This window comes from Heliangelus exortis, chromosome 9 (assembly GCF_036169615.1).
Source record: "Heliangelus exortis chromosome 9, bHelExo1.hap1, whole genome shotgun sequence".
Classification (NCBI taxonomy): domain Eukaryota; kingdom Metazoa; phylum Chordata; class Aves; order Apodiformes; family Trochilidae; genus Heliangelus; species Heliangelus exortis.
Genome location: NC_092430.1, coordinates 8962026 through 8984592, shown reverse-complemented (window position 1 = coordinate 8984592; position 22567 = coordinate 8962026). Strand labels below are relative to the sequence as shown.

The window sequence follows — 22567 nt, the reverse complement described above, 5'->3', positions numbered from 1 at the left end:
GCAAATAGTTCCAGCTAGAGACCTCTTTCTGCTGACTGGATAGGGGCTGAAGCAGCCAGCAGAAAGCACTTGCTTACTGAGCAAATGAGCAAACATCCAGCATGGACTAAAGAAACAGTCAATGTTTGAAAGCCCTTTCCTAAGCCCAGGCAAAAGAGACAATTTAATAACCACTTCCACTCCCAGCCATTGCACAGCAGAGTGCACTGTGACTTTGTTAAATACTTAGCTTACAGAAGTCACCACTGCAGATGAATTTGAGGTAGTGACAGAGGTGCCTCACAAGGCTGACATATAAGAAAAAAACCTAAAAAGCAAATCAGGCCTCTAAGTTTGCTGGTCTCATACCTACAGGCTCAGTAGCCAGGAACACTGAAAGAAACAGCTCTGTGGAGGAAGCCATCCTTCTGAGGAAGACTGTCACACGCTGTCATCCCCCCACCTCCTCTCACCATCTTAAAGGACTTCCTGAATCCTAGCTCTCCCAGACCAGCACATTCACCCCCAGTGGAGCAAGCATACAAGCAATACATAAATGCAATTTCATTCAAGGTGAGACAGCTGTAAAAGATGGAACACAGGCACTCACAGGTGAAAGCACTGATAGTAATCACCTGTGGACTTAAGTCACTGCTTCAGTATCTTAACTAGGGCCAGTTTACAGAAGCAAAACAGGAGAAAGCTTTATTTTTAACCCAACTCTCTTTGTAAGCACAAGAGGCCATATAAAAGGCTGCTTGGTTAAAGCCTTTAGACAACCTGTAAAAACAAGGCTTGTAACTGTGCTGGTGCCAATAAGAAAAAAGCAGACAAGCCTCTGTTCAAAAAATGAAGCCTGTGTATAGAAGGATATTACAGAAATGCCAGAGCACATCCCACACTTTTCTCCCAAGCAGGCTGCTTTGGCATGTTACAGTTCACAACTTTAGCCAGAGCGTGGGCAAGCTCAGCCTGTGCAGCCTCTGCCCTTGGTGGCAGGGTGGAAATGCAATGTGCCTACAGCAGGCTCACACCAGGAGGAAAGACACATCTCAAAAATGCCTCCCTCATTTTCTTCTCTGTTAAAAGCACATCATTGTTAGTGAAGAAGTGGGAAGACCTCAATTCAATTTTCTGGTGTGTAGGGTGGGAAAAGGAAGTTTATTTTAATAACTGTAGGCCCTGTGTTCAGGCTTTCCAGGACAATTTAAACTAGGGATGTGGAAAAGCAGATTTAGAGCAAAAATGAGAAAAAGGACACACCAGTCATTTAACATGGAAAATGTAATCAGCTCATGCAACTCCCTTCAGCCAAAATCTAAGTGAGATTCATTAGACATTTACATGGATAGTGAGAATGTCCAGATCAAGAAGAAAGAACAGTTTGCAGAACACAATCCCATTTTTTTAGAGCATAAACTGACCCGACAGGTGGACAACCCAATCTAGTTGAGGATATCCCTTCATGGGGGTTGGAGTAGGTTATTTTAGAGGTCCCTTATAACCCAAATTATTCTACAATTCTATGTTGGAAAAGGCTCCTCAGGCCAGGCTGCCCCATAGTTTCCTCCTCAATTTTACTGCACACTCTTTTGAAGCACTGTTGCATATAGGAAACTAGACTAAACTAGACTACAGAGAACTGTCTGTTCTCTAGAGTTATATGCAGAGAGCTTTGTAAGGAATTCACAGACAGTGCACATTTCTCTCATCTCTAATAATGTATTTGTTTAGCATATTGCTGGAAAGATAGCATCTCAGCATTACAGCTGCTGTGGTACAGAAAGAGGATGTAAGCAACACAGGGGGACAGTGCAAGCACTTGAGAATATTCACCAAAGCAGTCTGTTAAAGCATTAACTCAAAAGCAACGCAAAGGAAATAAAATCTGTTCTGTACAGTTTGCTGAGAAATGAATCACCAAGATCGGCAAGCAGCTTTCCTGACTAGGAATCTTTGGACACCAAGTAAGTCCAGGCAGGATGCACCAACCATTGTTTAAGCTCTCATCGGTGATGAAACCAAACCTTTTAATTAGGTAGCCCCGAAAACAGAAATCATGGCATGGCAGCCTTCCTCTGGTAGCTTAAGTAACCACCAGGTTCTGAGTTTGCTACATTCTTCTAGAACCGAAACTTCTATTAAGCAATAGAGATTCATGATTTTATGTCCACTGATCTCAGGGTTGATCCCTGAAAGACCATGCATGCACTGAGAGCACGCACTTTATTAGACACCTAGGTCCTAAATTTCTAATTGATGCCAGACAACGTAGTTTTTCTGCAACTTGTTCTTTTAGTCACTCATCAGTTGAGGATTTATTCTTGTCTACATCATCAGTCATATCTTTGAGCTGTTGACGAGCAAACTCCTCAAATACCAGCTCTGCTTCACTGAAATGAAAGAAACACAAGTCTTTCAAAAGCATGGTAGCAATTATTTTTTTTTTTACCAACATACCGGAGAAAGAAGAGAAGCCCAGAGCAGACTCTGATAATGTTTCTTTTAGCCTTTCAAAGGATTTAGATCACATTCCCACAGGCACCATCTTCACTGGTGGTATTCTAACTAGTATGAAAAGCAGTTGATTGAGCAAGTCAGGACACAAAATGAGGAGTTTGTCACCTGTACCAAACCATGTCCACTCCAGATATATATTTATCAGCAAGCTGAATAGTCTGCAGCCTGAACAAGTCTTTGTCTCAAAATAAAACATAAAACCTTTCATCCTTATCCCTTCTGTTCTAAAATATGGGTACATGGTCAAACGTATAGTGCTGCTGAAACTTAGAACTACAGAGCATCAGCTGGCCACAAACATCTCCCCCCCTCCAACTGTAAGGCAAAACATGTTCTCTTAAACTAATTTCATATGGTCAGTCACTGGTGTTCAACTGATAGCAGTAATTTGTCAAGCCACACTAACCAACTCTGGATTTAAGCTTGTCTGTTTTGAGCCATGTGGATTTTTGTACAATTTTGAGGAGTTTTCAAAAAGTCAATGCAAAACTGCAGTAAGAATGAAATATCATTAAAGAAACTTACCCATACTTCCCTGCAGTCATCAGCATGCAGCAAAAGAGGAAAAAAAACCCACAGCAAGTAGTTAGAACAGTTGGTGCTAAACCAGCAAAAAATTATAAACTGACAAGAAAAAACAGTGACATTTGCAGCAATATAAGGAGAATTCCAGGAAGTCTCAAAATGTGTGTACATGCACCTGAAGAAACAGAACTTGATGTTCTGAATGGAAAAGCACTCTGGCAATGTAGCCCAGGACATCAGGAGGACTGAGAAACAAGGAGAGATTTTCCCATTTATGTTTGCTCACAGTCACAGATGTGATAGACATCTGTGCACAAACTTCTGCTCAGCAATGACTGTGCATGAGTGACGTGGTGTCAGTCTCTATTGGTCTGCCACTGAAATTTAAGTAGTCAGCTGATGAGAAGATGACATTCTTGTTCAATAAATGTGAACATATTAAAATCAGCTGAGGTCAGAAAGGCCTTCGTGGTTTCTCAATGGACAGTTTATCACTTGAGACAATACTACAGATTTCATCCTCGCCTAAATATAATCCTGAGACCTCTGGCACTTGTGTTTCTTTGACAGGATCCTTGCTAACTATGCTGTAATGAATCCTGCTTGCTAGCACAGCTATGTTTTCAGTACAGCCTAAAATAAGCAGAACAGACAGTACTGCAGTGATAAAGTGGGGCAGGGATTTTTTTGTTCTCACAGCTACTTTGGTTTTAGCAAGTAAGAGTTTCTTCACTGGCTTACTTCTCATGACTTTAGGTCATGGAGCACAGCACACCTAGGCCACCATGCTACAGAAGTCATCAGGGATCTGGGATGCTTCAGTGCCTGGATAACTTTCTACCTGGAGAACTCCCATGCTGAAATAATGAGCAACAAGTGGTGATCTGCACTGCTGGAAAAAAGCATCATTAAAAGCATGCCAAACAAGGCCACTCCAGCTAAAATGCCTCTAGGGATGGATCACAAAGTCGTGATGGTGTCTATCCAGACTCAGGAAGGACGGTTTCCTCTACTTGCAGAAGCCAAGATCAAGTCTGGAAAGTCTCAGGGCATGCATGCTTGATTGAAATGGAAATATTTAGAACTTTAAACAGTTTCAACACATAAAGCATCATTCACATTTCATTTTCCTCCAATTTCTATTCTTTAAATAGCCTGCTCTTTCCCCTCTTTAAGTAGAGCGATTACTATGGGAACAGTGACATCAGCGGTGTGGGTGAAGCTGAGCGATGCCCACAAATGCAGTTTGAAGCCAACTTAACATGGGTGGAGGGGGAAAAATAGGTATTGTTTAAGTTGGTCATATACTTTACTGGCAGATAAATGCTGACTCAATCAATACACAGTCAGTGAGGCAGCACAGTAATGCTTATCCTGTACCTCGGAGTTCAGATGACATTCACAGATCACTCCTTTACCTTCAGGCTGTGACACCAACACACAGCATGCTAAATGGCTACATGAGCACCCTGGCAGGAGTTGGGCCCACACCACGTAGTTCTCTTGGTCTCCCATGGCTTATTTACCATTATAACACTGAAAAATTCTCAGTACCCTGAAAATGGGTAGACTTTTTTTTAACTGGCAGCCCAGCCACTGTTCTGTGGCTTGGGATGGGAGGGGGCTGTGTTCAAGGATCAACAAGGCTCCAGAACGTCATCATACTCTCTGCAGAGGGTTTTCTGGAAGCTTTTATTATGCAGCCACAGAAATTATTCCATATAATTAAAGCTGTGGCATATGGCAATTTTCTTTATAAGCTTGCTTTTAACCTCTCTTAACTTTAGAGGACGAGTAGAGAATAAAGAGTAGGCTGTGTTATTTTTCAAGACACTACAGTGCTTAAAAATTATTGAATTTCTGAAAATTACTATTCCAATACAAAGCAGGTATAGCTTCAATATTAAAGGGACAAAACATGACTTTCTCAAAACCATCCCTTTCAAACAAGTTTAACAAGGGAGCTGATTAATGGCCATTTGCTGAACAACAGCCAGGACAAAGGCCAATGTCCAAGACACAGGGCCACAAAATATAAAACATCAGCAGAGGTGCAGGAAAACCCTGAACCTAAGAACTCACAGTGAGACCACAGCCTTGAGAAAAACCCAGCAGGAGCTTCTGGGCTAACTGCTGACGGAGGAAGGTCTGGGAAGCATGAAGATACACAGCCCAATCCGAATCTATCTTTAACAGAAACAGATCCCTATCCATTTTTGCCAACAGGCAGAAAAGAGACTGCCAGTGTGACAGGAGCTGCTTCGCCTGAAAATAATCACCTGTAAACCACGTGGGGCCAAAACCAGTTGCAAAACCAGCACACATGGAACATGCAAATGCTGGCCTACAAAAAGTCCAAGAGAAGGAGGATATAAATAAACATGGGAAAGGAAAGGTAGGAAGCCATTCCCCTCTGTCTCCTCCAGGCATACAAAAGAAAGCAACCTGCAGTAGCATGCACTCTGGCAGAGCTGCTTTTTACTGTGTGATGAATGCCTCAGAAGTCACTTACAGACAAATAAGCAGCACAAAGCAATCTCCTGTGAAAAAAAGCACACGGCTCTTGATCACACTTGCCCCAGTTTGGCCCTCAAAAAATTAAACCATGTTCTTGATGATCTCCTGTTCCTGAGGTTCCCTATGCTCAGATTGGCCCTGCATGATTAAATACACTGATGCTATAGGTTTAATTTACTTTTGCCATAAATCACCTAAAGGGAAATGCATATTACCCCACTGCAAGGAAGAAATAGCACATGGCCTTTTTTAATCCCACTTCAGAATCACAACATCACAGAACAGTCACAGTTGCAAAAGACCTCTAAGAGCACCGCAGCCAACCTCCAATGTCCCACCTACCCCCCAGTAAAATAACATCTTTAACAATATCTTTATCACTATGCCCACTAGAGCATGTCCTGAAGTGTGTCAACTCTATAAGATGGTTGCTTCGACTTCTTTCTTTTCTCCCAGCTATGTCTAAAGATGAAGTGACAGTCAAGCAAGCAGGGAGGCACAGCAGGCAAACTGGTTACTACTGACTCAGCAGTAAAAACAAAAGGGCACGGAAAAAGAAGATAAGGAGTGATCTCAAAATTCCCTTTGCACACACTCTTGCATGCACTCACTGCAGAAGCTTCCGGACAAGCCAACAAGGAAAAATTCCATCTTTTGCAGAGCCTAAACACTGTTCGTTAAAGATCCATCTCTGCAATCAAGTCTTGAGTCTCTTGATTCCAAATGAGACAGGATTTCACCAATGAAGCACATCTTATTTCTGAGATTTTATGAACTAAGGTGGTAGAATAAAAATTTGAAAAGCATGAATTTAGATTTGGGAAGTGTGATTAGGCTCAGGGCATGGAAAGCTGCCAGCTAATAGAGCTGGAAAATGTTTTGGTTTACCGGCTTTGTATCAGAAGCTGTTTTATTCCCAGCAATGAGCTCAGACACCACATTCCAGCAGAGTTACCATGTCAGCTACACAGACTTCAGAGGAGTTTTCTGTCGTGTTACAGCATATTCTTTTAAGAGAAAGTATTTATTTCTTGAGTTAACCATTTGTAGAGCTTTCCCATGGTATAAGCTCCTGAAGTTACCTGCATTTTTTCTGTAAGAAACTCACAAGTTATGTCTGTACAAAGTGCATGAAACCAGAGCTGTCTCCTGACAGTGAGCTCAGAGGGGACTTTGATGTAGTAAACAATATGTGGGCTGTGCCTCTGGGAAGAGGATGTGTTGGGGGAAGTGATCTGAAAAATATTGCAGTTCTCCATTTCCCTTGTGAAGTCTTCTGCCCACAGCTTTTGGAGTGTGCTACATAAAGGAGTGTATCAGCTCTCCTTTGAAATGATCTTAGAAGGGAAAACTGACCAAATTCCATTTTCCCTCATAGTACATATTCTTCTGACAGACTTATCTGCCTGGAGCACAAGTTGTGGCAAAAAAAAGAGGGTTGTGACACTGTTAACATAAAAAACATCATGTAAAAAAAACGCAGACCGTTCAAAAAAATGTGGAAGTCTTTACAATTGCCTTTGGATGATCCCTGTTTGATGTTTTCAAGCTTTTCTCCATATCTAAGAAAGCTCCAGGCCATGCAGCCCCCAGCTGCCACCTCTGCTCCTGTGAGTACCAGATGTCCCCTCACCAGCCACCCTGGGGCCACTCCTGCCAGCCCAGCCTCTCACCCAGCTCCTGAGCAGGGGATCTGCTGCAGGAAGGTCTGGGGGAAATGCTTCAGGGGTATGCAAGTTACCAGAGGCACTGGAAACCCCTTGCCACCGTGGCTCTCCTACAGATGTCACCCATCTGAGATCATAATCAAGAGTGCAGCAATGTCCCTGTCACTGCTTTGGGGCAGAGCTTTGATGCCCTGCAGCACACAAGTGAAACCCACAGCAGGGGCACAGCCATGCCAGGAAAAGCACTTGCTTCATGGCAGCTTCTCCAAGGTGATCCAATGTTACCAGTCCTATGGACCAATGCTGAAGACCCAGTTTCCACCTCAGGGAACAGCTGGTCTGGCCTCAGAGGCCAGCAAGAGTTTCCTATGGCACAGTTCTCAAAGTGAAATGAAGAAATCTTCCCTTGTCCACTCCAGCACATCCATAATTAGCAAACTCATTCCCAACCAGAGCAACTGAGTGTGGAGAGCATCACCAGTCTCTCTCCTTGCTTACACAATAAGGGCTAAAGTCACCTCACTCCAACGCTTCCTACTACAGAACACTGCACCTATCCTGGAATAACTCCTTTGATAGCCTCCATCTTCTTCCAGTGCTTATGTTCCTAGATATAGCAGCTTTAGGAAAGTTCAGGCACAAAGAAAAAAAAGAGAGAAGCAGTGCAAGAGAAGCCATGGGTTTTTATTTGAAACCCATACAATTCTGTCTGAACACAGAGGGCAGGACAAGATGTCTCATCTCTAACAGCCTTAACACTGAAAAGCCAGCACAATGTTTTGTGTTCCATTTCAGATGCTGTACAGGAGGCTCCCAAATCAGTGCAAGCAAAATGCAGCCTGTGTGTGCTCAGCATAGGAGAGTAAAGTCACCCAGGATGCAAGGAAGTGGAAGGAGAACACAGATGCTCAATACCGGTGGCAGTTTTGGCATCTCATCCCAAGCCTCAACGTGCCCAGGGAAGGCTGGTTCCTTATACTGCTTTAAAGTTCCCACACTTCCAGTTACTGACACTGAAGAGACATTTTGCTCAGATACCCACTGAGAGAAAATGCCACACCACAGACGCTGGGGTCAATGCCACATCAAGCTAACAGGGACTAAATCACAATCAGTTTTACCAACTCTTTGATCAAAAGTATTCTGCTTTTTACAGTGCTCAGGTGATGAGGTGTTTTCTGTTGTAGATACTCATTTGCTATATTGGAATCTGGCTGGGGATTGCTGGCAGCTTAATTCAGGACATTTTGCACAGTAGTCACGACATTTAACTGTGCTGTGATTCCTCAAGCCTTGAGCCTTGCTTTGAGTTGTGATTCCATACATGAAAGACAAAAAACAACTAATTTCCACCTTCTCTCAACATAGCATCTCTTCTCCCTGTTATTTTCTGCCTAGAGATTTAGATACACACACACACACATGCATGCACCACACAGAGCAGACCCCATACTGGAATCCTGTTGAGTCTAAAGGCCTCCTGCAGAACAATCATGCAAAGGCTTGTGATGTTAAAATCTCATGTTAGTCTGTTAACAAAGAAAGGCAAAAAAAAACCAGGCATAACTGACCTGCTGGGTTCTTTTCCTCAGGTTTGGGGTGCATGAGACGAAACGGCAGCTCTGTGCCCACTTCACTTTGGAGAGAAGACAGAATGCATCAGATCTGCAGCTCCATTCATGCCTGGTCCAGTGCCCTTCCCACCACTTCAGGCCAGATGAAGCCCTGAGCTCCAGCTTCACCCATTCTTTCATTTTTCTAATCATAATTTTCCCCTAAGAAGAGAGTTAAACTCTGGCTTCTCCACAAACATCCCAAGCATACCCACTTTAATAAACTGGATTCATTATGTGCTGAATGTACTTGCATGTACAAAAAATAAGAGATATTTTTTAACTGCCTCATTTTCACAGCTGAATGCACAGACTGCTTATTTTTGTCAAAGCAGGAGATAGTTTTTTGGTTTTTTTTTTGGGGGGGGGGAAGGCAGGAAAGGGAATAGGGAAGAGCATAAAAAGACAAATTAACAACAATGACTGCATGATCTGAAAAGGAAGATGACAATTACCTGGAAGTAAGGTCTCCAAACATGCTAGAGAAAAAAAAGCAAGAAAAACACAAGAATATTTAGTGCCCTTCCATTTCAGTGCCCTACCTAATGCTGTTTTATTGGTGCACTATTGAAATCACCTTCCTCATATACTATTTACTTGCCACAAAACTTAACATCCAACTAGACTGTTTTTAAAAAAAGTTAATTTTCATTTTTCAGGTTCTTGCCATGGAGAAAGAGTCTTAAGTTTTTGAACTCCTGACCAAGTGTTGGTCCTGGCTCCATTTCTGAGAGCTAAAGGATAAGAGTATTCAGAGGACCAGAGAAGGCAGCAGCATGTTGTCATGCTTTAGGAAAATGATTGACTCATGTTTATACTAGAAAGCACACAGCTGAAAGCAATACAAATGCAAACAGTGACTATCACCAGAGCTATATCTGTCCTCCTTTGCACTGGATGCTCATTCTGACAGTATCAGCTCCTCCCAGAAAGCTGGCTCAGTACAGAACCTGAGCTACCGTATTTATGAACTGCAGGAAGATATCTCTACTTTCTGCTCTAGGAGAACAAGAATGCCAACATCAAGGCTCACACAAAGCTTCACTTCAGTTCTCACAAAATAAGTTTTGGCTTTGAAACAAAAAATTGCACTCCAAGTCAGAGGTTCATACTTCAGCTGTTAAGTCATGAGGTATCCAGGGAAGGTAACCCAATGCCTCTGGCTCAGGATAGGATTTTTGGATAGACTGATTTCCAAGCAGTTCATGCTTTAGAGTGAGAATCTGAAATTCCACACCATGTGCCCTTTCTTGAGGTTGGACTGTCCTGCCCTGTCCCCACTCATCAATGAAACACACACACTCCCCTCTCTTAACTCTCTGCAGATGCAGCAAAACACCTGTTAGTCTTACCCTGGAACAGTGAGCTTCACTTTGACCTTGTAGGAAACCAGAATCCCCATCACTGTCTTCTCTATTCCATCCTTAATGCTACCAGAGACAAGAAGACAGAAGTGTTAGGCAGAGCAGCAGAGTGACAATGCATGGCTGGAACAGGAAGATCCTATCCTGCACAGCCAGGCTCCTCAGGTACAGCTAAGGCCTCTCCAAAGTGGTGACCATGGGTTACCCTGAAGGAACACGAGGCTAAGTCACACAGCTTAGGCTGACCCATCCCCACACACATTTACAATGCAAACTCCTGACAGGAGCACCTCCTCCATTCTCCCCTCTTCTTTCTACCCCTCCACTAGCTAAGACCATTTAAAACTCTACTCACATAGTACTAGAAGCCAGGTTGGTGTCCTCATCCTTTAGCTTTCCATCCAGAGCTATTTCCCGGATCTCCCGATTGTTTGCGAGCAAGGGCAGAAGCGTCAGTGTCTTGGTCAGGCTGCTGTTTGGCTGCACCTTTTCCCTGAACAGAAGCAGCAGGTGAGAAGAGGACAGTGATACTCTTTCTGATCTGTGCTACACATCCAAGAGAATTTCAAACTAGACTGCATTCTTTTGGATGGCTAAGAGTGAAATTTATCTGTCCAGATTTACTTGTCTACAATGCAGATGTCTACATTTAAATTAGTAAGAAAAATTCCCCGTCGTAGTCAACAGAAAGGAACAAGCACTTGCAGAAAATTATTAATTTCACATCAAAGCAGGCTTCCAAAGTAGGTCAAACTACCCTGCATTTTTTTTTTCAAAATAAATCCTAGTTTAGAAGACCAGATCACTAAAGAAAACATGTCCTTAAGCTACAGAGAAAAAACAAAAACAAAACAAAAAACCCCCACATCTGGACTCTCCTCACTCTCTCCTCACAAAGCCAAGTCCAATGTGCACTGTCAGTGCAGTGCAATGCAAAAGAGCAAGTGATTCTCTGACCATTACTGAGAAGGAAGGTAATTAAAGGAGTGTGAATGAGCAAGACAGGGTAATCAGAGCATGCACTCACTGTGCTTCCTCAGCAGCTACCACTTTTGTATAGAAGTCACTGGAGTACAGAACCACATTGGCAACCTGCTCCACTGGGTGAGGAAGAAGAAAGCAGGCAATCAGTTGTGCATACACCTCAGAGACAACACCCTGAGCCTCAGGAATGGAGGACATGAGGAGCACAGCAGGAAGCCCCCTCCATTTAGAGCCAGAAGGGATCACCAGGTCAGACAGCCTGACCTGGATAAGGCCAAGAGCACACAAGGGGCCAGCCAATAACCTATAGTTTCCCCTGGGGGCCTGCTCTCCCCATTATAAACATGTCCTTCTTCTTTAAGCTTGTCCACTTTTATCCCTATCACTGGTATCTTGTGTGCACCTATAGCCAATGCATTTGTATTCAGTAGACTGGACACCAAGCAGCAGTCAAGAGCCTCTGATAATAAATGGCTTCTATTCTCCAATCAAACACCAACCAATGGGGTAATTGCGACTAAAAACCGATGAGGAGAGAATCTGGAGATCAACAAGATCTTTTTAAGCCTGACAAAGGTAAGCCAGCCTAAAAATAGTTGGGAATTACAAGACAGTATATTCAAGACCAACACTGAGTTGGCTTTCTCTTAATACAGAGCTTTGCAATAACCTCAGCAGCCCTGCTCCCTTCTCTCTCTTATCCTTTCTCTCAGGCTGTCTTTCACAGGTCCAAGTGCAATGGGGCTTCTGGAATGGAACCATGCCGTGCCACAGATAAAACACAGGCACAGTACTGGAACTCCTCTGAAACTCAGTCTCTGCCCTCAGCTTCCTTAGGAGGAACTGCTGGCAAAGCAGTTGTTCTTCCATTGCCAGATGTTCCTGAGACTCCAGGCAAAACCATCTGCACCCTGGACACCTTCATGGTCAGGAGGATCATCACATCAACAGGGCAGCCCTTCCCACCAACCTCACAAAATGAGCTGGGTTTGTCCCTCCAGCATCTGCCTTGCCCTCTGCAGGTGCCAGACCTTTTCTCTCTACTAGAGGGGACATCCTGGAGCTTGAAATGAAGCCACACAAGTAGCCCTGAGAGTCAGGAACAAGGCTGCAGTGTTTTACTCGATGAAAAGCAAAGAAACACCAACAGACAGGGTGAAGGGACAAATTCCTGACTTGTCCCACGCTTAAGCTGCTGCAAGCACTAAATTACTGATGTCTTTCAGCCCTCCCACCATTCAACCTTTTAGCCCTGAAAGAATCCCAAGCAACAGCAAAAACATACCCTGGGCTTTGATCTTCTTTACCATTTTGTCTGTGCTGTTGTTGATGGTGACCGTGACTGGAATGGGCTCTCCATGGTAATACACCTAGAGGGAATGTGGTGCTCAGAAATCCAGCCAAGAGGAGGCCTCTCCTGAGCCCTAAACCCCTTTGGTGCCCCCCAGAGCGAATCTTGGAGGCCAGGTAAGGCAAGACAAACATTCCCAATGGTTCATGACCCTTCTGCCAATGTCTCATGTATCCTCAGCTGTGTCTTGTAATGGGGTCTCAGCCTGCCCTGACAGTAGCTACTGACAGAAGTGACATCAGAGCCTTTGAGCACTGGACCAGGACAGCCTCAGCTGAGGCATCTGTGTAACATATGGAGGAGCTGCTTTGGGTAGCAAAATGCACCTTGGGACACCAGTGCTATCACAGAATCATAGAATGTTAGGGGTTGGAAGGGACCCCTAGAGATCATCTAGTCCAAAGCAGGATCACCCAGAGCAGGAACAGCAGGAACACACTTGGAAAATCTCCAGAGGAGACTCCACAACCTCTCTGGGCAGCCTGGACCAGGGCTTCCTCAGTCTCACAGGCAAGAACTTTCTCCTCATGTTGAGGTGGAACTTCCTATGTTCCTGCTTCAACCCATTACTCCTTGTCCTATTACTGGGCACCACCTAAAAGAGATTGGCTTCTTTCTCTTGACACCCACCTCTCAGATATTGATGGACATTGAGAAGATCTCCTCTCAGCCTTCTGTTCTAAAGGTTGAACAGCCCCAGTTCTCTCTGTCTTTCTTCATAGGAGAGATGCCCAAGTCCCTTCATCGTCCTCATAGCTCTCCCTTGGACTCTCTCCAGTAGATCCTTGTCTCTCTTGAACTGGGGAGCCCAAAGCTGGATCCAGTATTCCAGGCATGGTCTCACCAGGGCAGAGTAAGAGAGAAGAACATCCCTAGACCTGCTGATGCACACTCTTCCTGATGCACCCCAGGACACCATTGGCCCTCTTGGCCACAAGGGCACATTGCTAACTTAGGGAGAATTTAGGACTCCAAGGTCTTTCTCCATGGAACTGCTTTCCAGCAGGACATTCCCTAATGTGTACTTGTGCTTGATGTTATTCTTACCCAGATGCGTTTGTCCTTACTGAACTTCATCAGGTTCACTTTGCCCACCTCTCTAGCCTGTCTAGATCTCGTTGGAGAGCAGCACAGCCTTCTGGTGTGATGTCCACAGCCCCAAGACAAGCTCCTCACCTCTTTACTGAGGCAAGCTTTCAAGTGCAATGGCTTGTTGGACATGAAGAACTGCCAGGTGGTTTCCGCACAAGGTTGGGGGCCTGGATTTTCCGGAGCGTATTGCACCTTACGGATCAGCAGACGTGCGGAGTCCCTGGGAAGCAGCAGAGGACAACACGGTGACACTTTGTGCTTGGCATTCACACGTGCTTATTGGAGTCCACTGACGAGTGGGTCAAAGCTGAACAATCAACCATTACTGAGCCACCCACCCCCTTTAAGGATAAAGCTGGACAGACCCACATGTTCTGTTACCTCTTACGAATTCTCTCTTCCAGATTTTCTGTTGAGAAAGCTTTCACCTCAAAGTCCACCCCACAGGTCTGCCAGAGAGAAAGAAGACAGCTGTGAAACCAGTGTCAGTAGCCAAGAACATCTGCAGGTGTTTAAGTACCTTTCTGTACAACAGAAACTTGCAGACTCCTGTTCTTCTGATCTCCCACTGTTGTACTGAAGATCCCTGCTAACTGAAGTGGCAGCATCCACCTGTTCCATGCTGCTTCTGAGAAAGGAGGCTTAATTCCCAGCCTCTGAAGGATGATGCCCCTACTCCCACATGGCTTTTGGTGAGACCAGCATGGCAGGTCACAGCATTCTACGGGATATAAGACTAACATAGGGTCAACCTTCTTCCTTCCCATGTCTAGGAGCCAATCAGACCTCTGTTTTAATTGGTTTATACTGCCATGGGACATATATGAGACCCAGATAACTATCTACAGGGCAATATGGGGATTTTTGCTAAACAAAAATCACACTTCTCTCTATGGCACAACCTGCATCCCACCTGTCCCAGTTATTAGTCTAGCTCAGCTGTTCAGAAGAGAATATAGTGAATTATAAAAAGAGTATTTTAAATTATGTCAGAAAGCTTACAGAACATCTCATTATTTGGTGACTTCTACTCCAAGGTTTTTGTTTTGTTTACACCCATGTGCAAGCCAGCCCTTCTCTGCAGTTTTTTTAATTTGGAAGCAGGTCTTAACATATGCTTTTTACAGCCATCTGTGAGATTTTGGGCACTCAGTCTCCTTCCCCCTCACGTAGCCTGACAGCTATGATCATTTTATGTGCAGCCAACCCACAAATCATGGGGGGCCCTTCCGGAATCTACAATCATTGCAGGATTAGTAGTTTTGCTGCTCTTTAACTAGATTCCCTTTCTTATTCTGAGGACTCAGATTCCGAACCTGTGCCACACATCTGTGGCTCTGAAGCTGGGCTCCTGCCATTTGTGGCAGAGCACAGTAAGTGCAAGGATCACCTAGCTCCACTCTCAAACCAGCCAAATAAATTCACATGACTTTTTCCATAAGACTTTCCTCAACCACAATAAGCACAAGAGTCCCACTGGTCTCACCTTATCAACATCACGAGGTCCAGGCTGCAGACAGACTGAACAAGGCAGGTAATCTGGGAACTGTGGGAGGAAGAAGAGAAAAAGACCCCAAAGCAATATCATAAAGATTTCCAACTCTGCGATACTGTAATTACAATGTATTGCTCACAAAAAGTGCAAAGCAATCCTGAAGACAACAGGTCCCTTGCTGGGATGTAGTAACTGTTCTGACTCAGTTCTGACTGAGCTGGGAGCTTTGATATACTGGGCCTTATACTCACCTTGTATAAACGAGGAGGAAGTTCTTTCTTATGAGGGTGCTAAGGCCCTGGAACGGGTTGTCCAGGGATGTTATGGCTGCCCCCTCCCTGGAAGTGTTCAAGGCCAGGTTGGATGGGGCTTGGGGCAACCTGATCTAGTGGGAGGTGTCCCTGCCCATGGCAGAGGACTTGGAACTAGATGATCTTTAAGGTCCCTTCCAACACAAACCAGTCTGGGACTCTATGATTCTAAGTCCCTTTGTTCCAAAATACACCAATAGCCAAGGAAGGAGGGTGATAGGGAAGAGAAAAAAATAAAACAAATCCAGGCATGTGAAGCTCCTGGTCTAAAAACCAGAGCCCTAGAGGTACAGCTTAGAGTAGAAGCTGGAACATTTTGTTCCCCACCCAAAACAATCACTATGGCCCACAGCAGTGCTGCTCACATGGGGCTGAAGCTTGAGCAAAGCATCTCTGTGTCACAAACACAACTATGGCCATGAAGAGCAGCCAGCTGCCAGGCAGTGTCCATTCACGCCTGGCCTGGGGAGGGCAGCAGCTCCATACACCCACTGGGAAGGCTGCAAGGTATCTCATGGAGACAACGCCATCACCCCACTGGAGACTCTGGCAGTTTGAAGATCATGAGGTTGTTTTTGAGTGGTTACTAACACTATGACAGGCACCAACCCACTTTGCAGGATCATCCCAAAATATTTGCTGCTGTCTCAGAGCACGTGAATTTCATCCTGGATCTTCCTAGGGAGTTCCATGGCTGACATGTCACTGACACTACTTTTGTTACTGCACTGACACTGTAAGTATTGTCAGAATGGGCATTTGGCCATCAGCTGTCACCTGTTGACAACATTTGGTCAGATGGAAGACCTTTTTCTCCACTTGTTTGATCCATGCAATTTTTAAAGAGAAAGGGCTTGGCACTTCCTCACATGCCAAATTGCACTGGGGCAATGGTACAAAGTATTCCAGCCCATCAGGAGTGGGGAATACAAGGATTTTTTGGAGCTGTTGCTAGCATAAAGCTATTGCATGTTTCCTTGCCTTTTCACTTGACCACTTAGGATGGCAAGGGAAAAATAAAATTGCTTGTCACTCAAAACTGGAAGTTTGCATAACAGGGATTCACTGTTAATCCCTGTCATCTGTCTATCACCAGGTTTCAGAGGCCTGATAATAACACACAAGAAGAGGGTCAGAGGCTCATAGGAGATACTTACTGTAAAGAAAAAGGGATAAGCATTTTTCCCCAGCTTCTTCAGCAAAGATTCCTGCAAGTGGGAGAGTGACCCTGGCTTGTCAGCAGGTGGGTACACTTGGACCCTAGAGAAGAACAGGTCTCGTCGGAAGGTGAGACCCATCACATCAATGTCTTCCCGGCCATACCTGAATGCACAGGTCAGGGACACATAAACTGGAAAGAAGCACAGGAGAGGTAAAGCCTGCAGCAGGCCAGCACTGCAGCCAGCATGGGATGTAAAACCCTCCTGCACGACAGAGCTAGGGATACCCATTTCACCACTGCTGTATGGCCCCAGAAGCATTCACACCCATTTGTAAGAACATACATTATGTTGAGTAAGAGGCCCACTCAGTGAGGAAGAGAATTACATTTGTATCCTTAAAATAATAACAGAAATTCTCCCTCAGCACCTCACTAGCAGCAGACTAACAATCTCCGAAACATTTGTTGAGTAAAACCTCCAACCTTTTCTGTCCTTGATAACTGCAGGGTCTACCATCACAACACCATCTGAAAGAAAGCAAAACCAAAAAAGATTGACCAAGGATAATTAGTGTTGAGAGAGCAAGAGGGGCAGCACATATCCTTGTGGACTTACCTACAGGTTCCACATTCCCTGCGTTGTCAACAAAGTCCCGCTTCCCCAGGTAGACAGTCAGCTGCAGGGAGAAGATGAACATGGTTGAACTACGAAGTGTTGATGGTTGTGTGGCTGTGTTGGTGGTGAAACACACAGCAAAACTCATAGAGATTCTGTTTAAAATGGATTTATTTTCCCCAGAAAACATCATGCAATCCCCACCAGACTCAACAGGATTATTCATGTACTTCAGGACACCAGAACTGAAGACCTGATGTAGAACAACTCTCCGAAGTACAATGTAAAAACCTGTGCATGGGTCAATGAACTATCAGATTTAAAGATTTTTGGTTCCTCAGGGTGGAAAGACAATGAATCAGCTTTGTTTTAAACAATTACCAGCAGTACAACCCAGAAGGATCGAGAGACGAGTTACCTTGCCGTTGTATTACAATATATGAGAATCTTGCCCTGTAAATTCTACAGCATCCCCTCAAACTAAATACAGTTCATGGTCCTTCTTCAGAGAAAAATGAAGGGGACAGGAAAGAGCTCTCTAATCAGTTTCCAGTCTAACTACAAGTGAGACCTTGTGCCTATATAAACCCATTATTATCGTACTCACAGCTTTGTCACGGGTGCTTTTTTTGAAGATAATTTGTTTATCCAAACTCGTGTTCTTCCCACTTGTCTTTTGGGACTCAGGGCAGCTCATGGTCAAAGGTGGGTATATGACTGTGGGTGAATGAAGCTTTTCTGCCCCAAAAGGTCCTGGGAAATATGTCAGAAAAAATAAGTAGGCGAGATAAAAGCAGAATTATACTTGGTGGGTAAAGCACTCCACTCCCATGTATAGTTTACCAAAGACTATTTCAGTAGATACTCTGGCAGAGTTCTTTTCATTTTAGTAGTTCCTTATTAAACAAAACATAACCAACCAAACAACATATTTAAAAATAACTCTTCAGGGAAGTTTGTAGAGAGTAGTTTTGTGAAGAAAACTATGAGGGTACAGATAAAGGTAATCTGTTTTCAAAAGGTACCTCAAAGACTTCTCATCAGAGGCTCTAAATTGTCATGAGATAAGAAGGAATATCATCTCACTCATTAATAATGGCATGCACTATAGGAAATAAAGGATACCAATTCATCTGGGGTTTGGCTGCTTTCAGGGTTTGGGTTATTTAGGGGGGGTTGCTTGTTATTTTGGGCTTTCACGGTAGCAAATATGCCACAGCACAGAATCATCTGTCCTGAGACACTGGCTGTTGAGAACCTCCTTGAAGGAATGGAGAGAAACCTTGGGAAGGAGCGAACGGGCTGCCCACAGGCAGGCTGTGCTGGGTTCCCAAAAATAAAGCTGCCCACATTAAGTTGAGGGAGTGTTTCATGATGGAGATTGGGTTAAGTGATGATGAAAGACCATACACTCTGTGATGGTAAGTGGAAGGTCTTGCCCTCAAAGGAAGTACAGCTGTAGCCTGGCACACACAGCTATAGCTGGTATTGCTTAGGGAAAGTGCCTCCACATAAGCAGAGAAGTTACTAGAAAATAAATCAAGAACAAAGAAAATGTCATTTATTCGAGTTTAGAACCCCTCAACGTATCCACCTCTCAGATGCTCAAAGATCTAAGAAGGTGTTATGTATTGGTAAGGACTCAGACCAAACACAAAATGAGAACTCATCTGTCCTACTATATCTTCCTAAATCAGAAGCACATGCAACCTATTACTAGCAGGGTAGCACTGAACTCAAAAACAAATGGACCTTAAGAACGTAAGCCTCCAGCTACCTGCCCAGAAAGGTAACAAGCATAACCAGGGGTGGGGAACAGCATGTACCTAAGGAAAAAAACCAGATAGAATTAGATTCTTCAGGGCAAAAAAATAAAGGGTAAGAAAACAAGGATCAAAAGGACACAAGAGATATCCAGAGAGATGTTCAGAGAGCCTGAGTAGCACAAAGCAGAGAGGGATTATTTTTAAATTTTTCTAAGTCATAAAATAGCAGAATCCAATAAGTGATCAGGCAGCAAATTCAAAATAAAGCAAAGAATTCCCCACAGACCACCACAAGACTCAGGAATCCAGCATGTTGCTGCAGAAGGCTCTGGAAATCACTTGTAAGGTCTGATTCACAGGATTAGACTCGTTCATAGGGAAGGACAGGATGATCTAGCACAACCTTAACCCCACATGACTCTGAAGCCAAGGAGCAGCATCAGGAAAAGGATGATGCTACACATCCCCTATTCTTACACTTATCTCTATCAGCCCCATGTGGATGCCTTTAGTGTGTTAGGCAGCCCACTGCTCTGACAGGGCAATTTGCTGCCAGCATGTTTTGATGGTTGCTTTCCCATTTTAAAGCTGCTTCACAAGTAGAAGCAGTTTCTAGGGCCTTCTTGCAAACAACAGACCACAGAAAAAGGAAATACATTTAGCTTTCTAAGAGGGGTAGTCAGGTAGGGATTAGAGACAGACCTTACCTGTGTTTAAGCATTTCTATCTCTATGAACTATAGGTAGGTTTCCCCAAGTACAGAATAATATTTTTTTTACTGAGCAGACACCCTGCTTCTGCTGCAGACCCAAATGAACAAACCAGAAAATAACATCAAATACCTTGTTGTGTTCAAAGTGTCACAGGAGCTGCCACGGGATGAAGAGGTGAACTCCTAAACCATCAAAGAAAGATGAATTTTCCAGGTAGTTGCATCCTATGCTTCTTCATGAGGGAACTACTAACCACTTGGCAAAGGAAGACAATTTGTAGGGGATTTGAAAGCACGTCTCTGGTTGCGTCCATTGAGGATTTCAGGAATTAACCCCCCTCCAAGAGCAAATATTGTGCCTGAGCTAAGATTCAACTGGAAAGTGGTCAAGTCAGCAGCACCCAGGATTACCTAAGGAAGCTCAGATGGTCAGTGAAAGGATCTACAATGTCATACTGGCACACTTTGTAAGGACTACAGATTTACAACAGGATAGTTACTGAAAGCAGCTTTATTCTAAAGCTCTGTCTCTTACCTGCTAGGGCTGCAAGCCATCCAGCCTGAGAAAAAGCTAAAGAGACAGGAGCCATTTATGAAAGGGAGTTTATAATATAACCACCAAACCAAGTCTCTATCAATACATGCTGTTACAAAGGACTCCTGAACACTGAGGGCAATGGCCTAGTCCCATCATCACTAAGATTATTGCTCCACCAGCATCCCACTGCCATGATATTGCAAAATGATTTGTTGCTAGTCCACTTTCTCTCCTTAATTTATTAATTGAGAGAGGCACAACATCCAAGATGTGAGACAGAGGAAGAGAGATTCAATCAATTCAGCTTCTCTGTCCATGAATGTGTCAAGAACAGCTTCTCCCCCCCTCCCCGGATTTGGTCTTGATACTATACACAAGATGTGCAATTTTTGGCTGGCAAGCTGCACAAACAGCTGTAGCATTCCTCTGGGCTGCATCTGTTTGATTAGAAAGGACACAACACCCTCTCCACTTGCCAGCCCAAGAAGCACTCTCCATCTCTGGCAACCCTGCAGTCACAAATCAAGCTTCCTTTTTTTGCCAACAATCTCCCCCATCTAGCTGAATATAGTGGCCTGGGTACACAAATTACTTGAAAAAATTAACACAGAAACAGTGTTCCTCAGCTCTTTCAGTGCTTTTCAAATTCCAGCAATATTTTATTAACTGGAGGTGGGTTATTTGCAGAGCTTAATCACTACTCTATTGAATCAACTCTGGGAAAGGCAAAGCAACCAGCCCTCCAACATGGAAATTCACACATGCCCAAAGGAAAGCCAAGTCCTGGTTGTAGAAGCAGGGAAGAGACCCCAGAGATTAACCCACACAAACCAAGACCTCCCATTCAGTCATACAGTGCAAAGACAAAAAGGAGAAAGCTGTTTTTGTTAAATGCTGCCACTGCAGAATTACCAATTCTCTAAGGTGGAATCAACACCCCCTTTAGAACTCCTCCTCCTCCAGTATCCAGGAGGTACAGGTGCCACTGCAAACACCTTCAGGGGAGCTTGGAAGCCACTCCACCACAACACAAAGTTCCTGATGCTCCCCTGGGCTGAGCACTGGTGAGGCAGCATCTCAAATCCTGAGGTCAGTTTTGGGCCCCTCATGACCAGAAGGACATTGAGGGGCTGAAGTGTTTCCAGAGAAGAGCAATTGAGCTGGAGAAAGGTCTGGAGCACAGGTCTAACCAGGAGGAGCTGAAGGACCTGGGGTGTTCAGCCTGAAGCAAAGCAGGTTGAGGGGAGACCTTCTGGCTCTCTGCAACCCCCTGAGAGGAGGTTGGAGCCAGGGGGGAGGTGAGGCTCTGCTCCCAAGGAACAAGTGATGGCACAAGAGGAACAGCCTCAAGCTGCACCAGGGAAGGTTTAAATTAGAACTGGGGTACAGTTTCTTCTTGGAAAGGGTTGTCAGACCCAGGCTGCCCAGGGCAGAGGTAAAGTCCCCATCCCTGGAGGGGTTTCAAAGCCATGTGGATGTGGTGCTGAGGGACATGGGTTAGTGGTGGCAGAGCTGGGGGAACAGTTGGACTTGATCTAAAGGATCATTTCCCACCAAAACATTCCTACTACCTGATGCAGCCTTAGGTCTGGAGCAAAATACCCCTCCCAAACCACTTGGAGGGCAGCTCCACCTTCAGCAGAGAAACTACAACAGCCACTCCGCACAGCAGACACCTTCATTTTCTCTTCTTCCCTTTGCAAGGAAGCAGAAAAGTGGGCAATAGAAGAAATAAGCTATAGGGAAAAAAAGGCTAAAATTAGTCCCTAGAATTTCCTACATACCTTGGAGGAATTTTAATCTAGAATGCTTAAGGTCTTAGCTAACCATTAGCCTCAAGTATTATCACCTACTTTGCAACAGCATCAACAGGCAAAACAGACCCCTTTGTGTAAGAGTCTGTGAGCATACTACAGCAAAATAGAAGTACAGCAGCCTGGATGATAAACACCCTAAACCTATTCCCATCTACCTCAGCAGAGCCCCCCCTTTTTATTATTTTAATCTCCCAATAATCTTGCATCATGCTGACTTGTCATTTAGTGATCTGCTTTTCCACAGTAACCAAGGTCACCTGGACTCCTGGTAGGTGTTTTTCAAGGAGGACCTTCTGCCAACAGCAACAGACCTGAAGAAAAGGTTCTGGCACCTTTAGAAATGCTTCAGAATGCCACCATTCTCACTTGCTAGAGATTTTGCTTCCAAAAGCTGAAGGGAAGGCTTCTTCAGAAAACAGGAGGGTGGCCAGTGATGGCTCTTAATTAAATATAAAATTTGTACAAGAAACAGCAGCAGGCTTTGCTTCACGACTCTGAAGTAGGAAGCATTCTCTTCAACAAGGGTTTTTGTTGAAGA

General features: G+C 44.3%; 1 protein-coding gene and 1 long non-coding RNA gene across 5 annotated transcripts in view; one reads left to right on the top strand and one right to left on the bottom strand.

The window, feature by feature from the left end:
• LOC139799717 (uncharacterized) overlaps positions 1 to 22567 on the top strand; it is a 328047-nt gene that overhangs the window by 89658 nt on the left and 215822 nt on the right. The window lies entirely within an intron of this gene.
• On the bottom strand, positions 1679 to 21324 carry SAG (S-antigen visual arrestin). Of its 4 annotated transcripts, XM_071751911.1 has the most exons (16): positions 19805 to 21314; positions 17804 to 17949; positions 17197 to 17257; positions 17064 to 17108; positions 16576 to 16769; positions 15099 to 15158; positions 13994 to 14061; positions 13697 to 13832; positions 12455 to 12539; positions 11213 to 11285; positions 10541 to 10678; positions 10174 to 10251; positions 9277 to 9300; positions 8780 to 8844; positions 3025 to 3034; positions 1679 to 2372 (listed from the first exon to the last, which is right to left on the bottom strand). In XM_071751911.1, exons 2-16 carry the CDS (start codon positions 17891 to 17893, stop codon positions 2279 to 2281), a joined length of 1221 nt encoding a protein of 406 aa, XP_071608012.1. In that variant the 5' UTR covers positions 17894 to 17949; positions 19805 to 21314; the 3' UTR covers positions 1679 to 2278. The 4 variants fall into 4 exon arrangements, with proteins under 4 accessions (XP_071608012.1, XP_071608010.1, XP_071608009.1 ...); XM_071751909.1 differs by lacking the exon at positions 3025 to 3034 and having other exon boundaries at positions 19805 to 21313; XM_071751908.1 differs by lacking the exons at positions 1679 to 2372; positions 3025 to 3034 and adding an exon at positions 7872 to 8215 and having other exon boundaries at positions 19805 to 21324.

Excerpts from the sequence above, each read along its gene's own strand:
- SAG (XM_071751908.1), bottom strand. The coding sequence starts at position 17,893 with ATGAGCTGCCCTGAGTCCCAAAAGACAAGTGGGAAGAACACGAGTTTG. Across the intron at positions 17,258-17,803 it reads AAAGCACCCGTGACAAAGCT|CTGACTGTCTACCTGGGGAA; the intron begins GTGAGTACGATA and ends TTCTCCCTGCAG. Across the intron at positions 8,845-9,276 it reads TTTGGAGACCTTACTTCCAG|TGAAGTGGGCACAGAGCTGC; the intron begins GTAATTGTCATC and ends TTCTCTCCAAAG.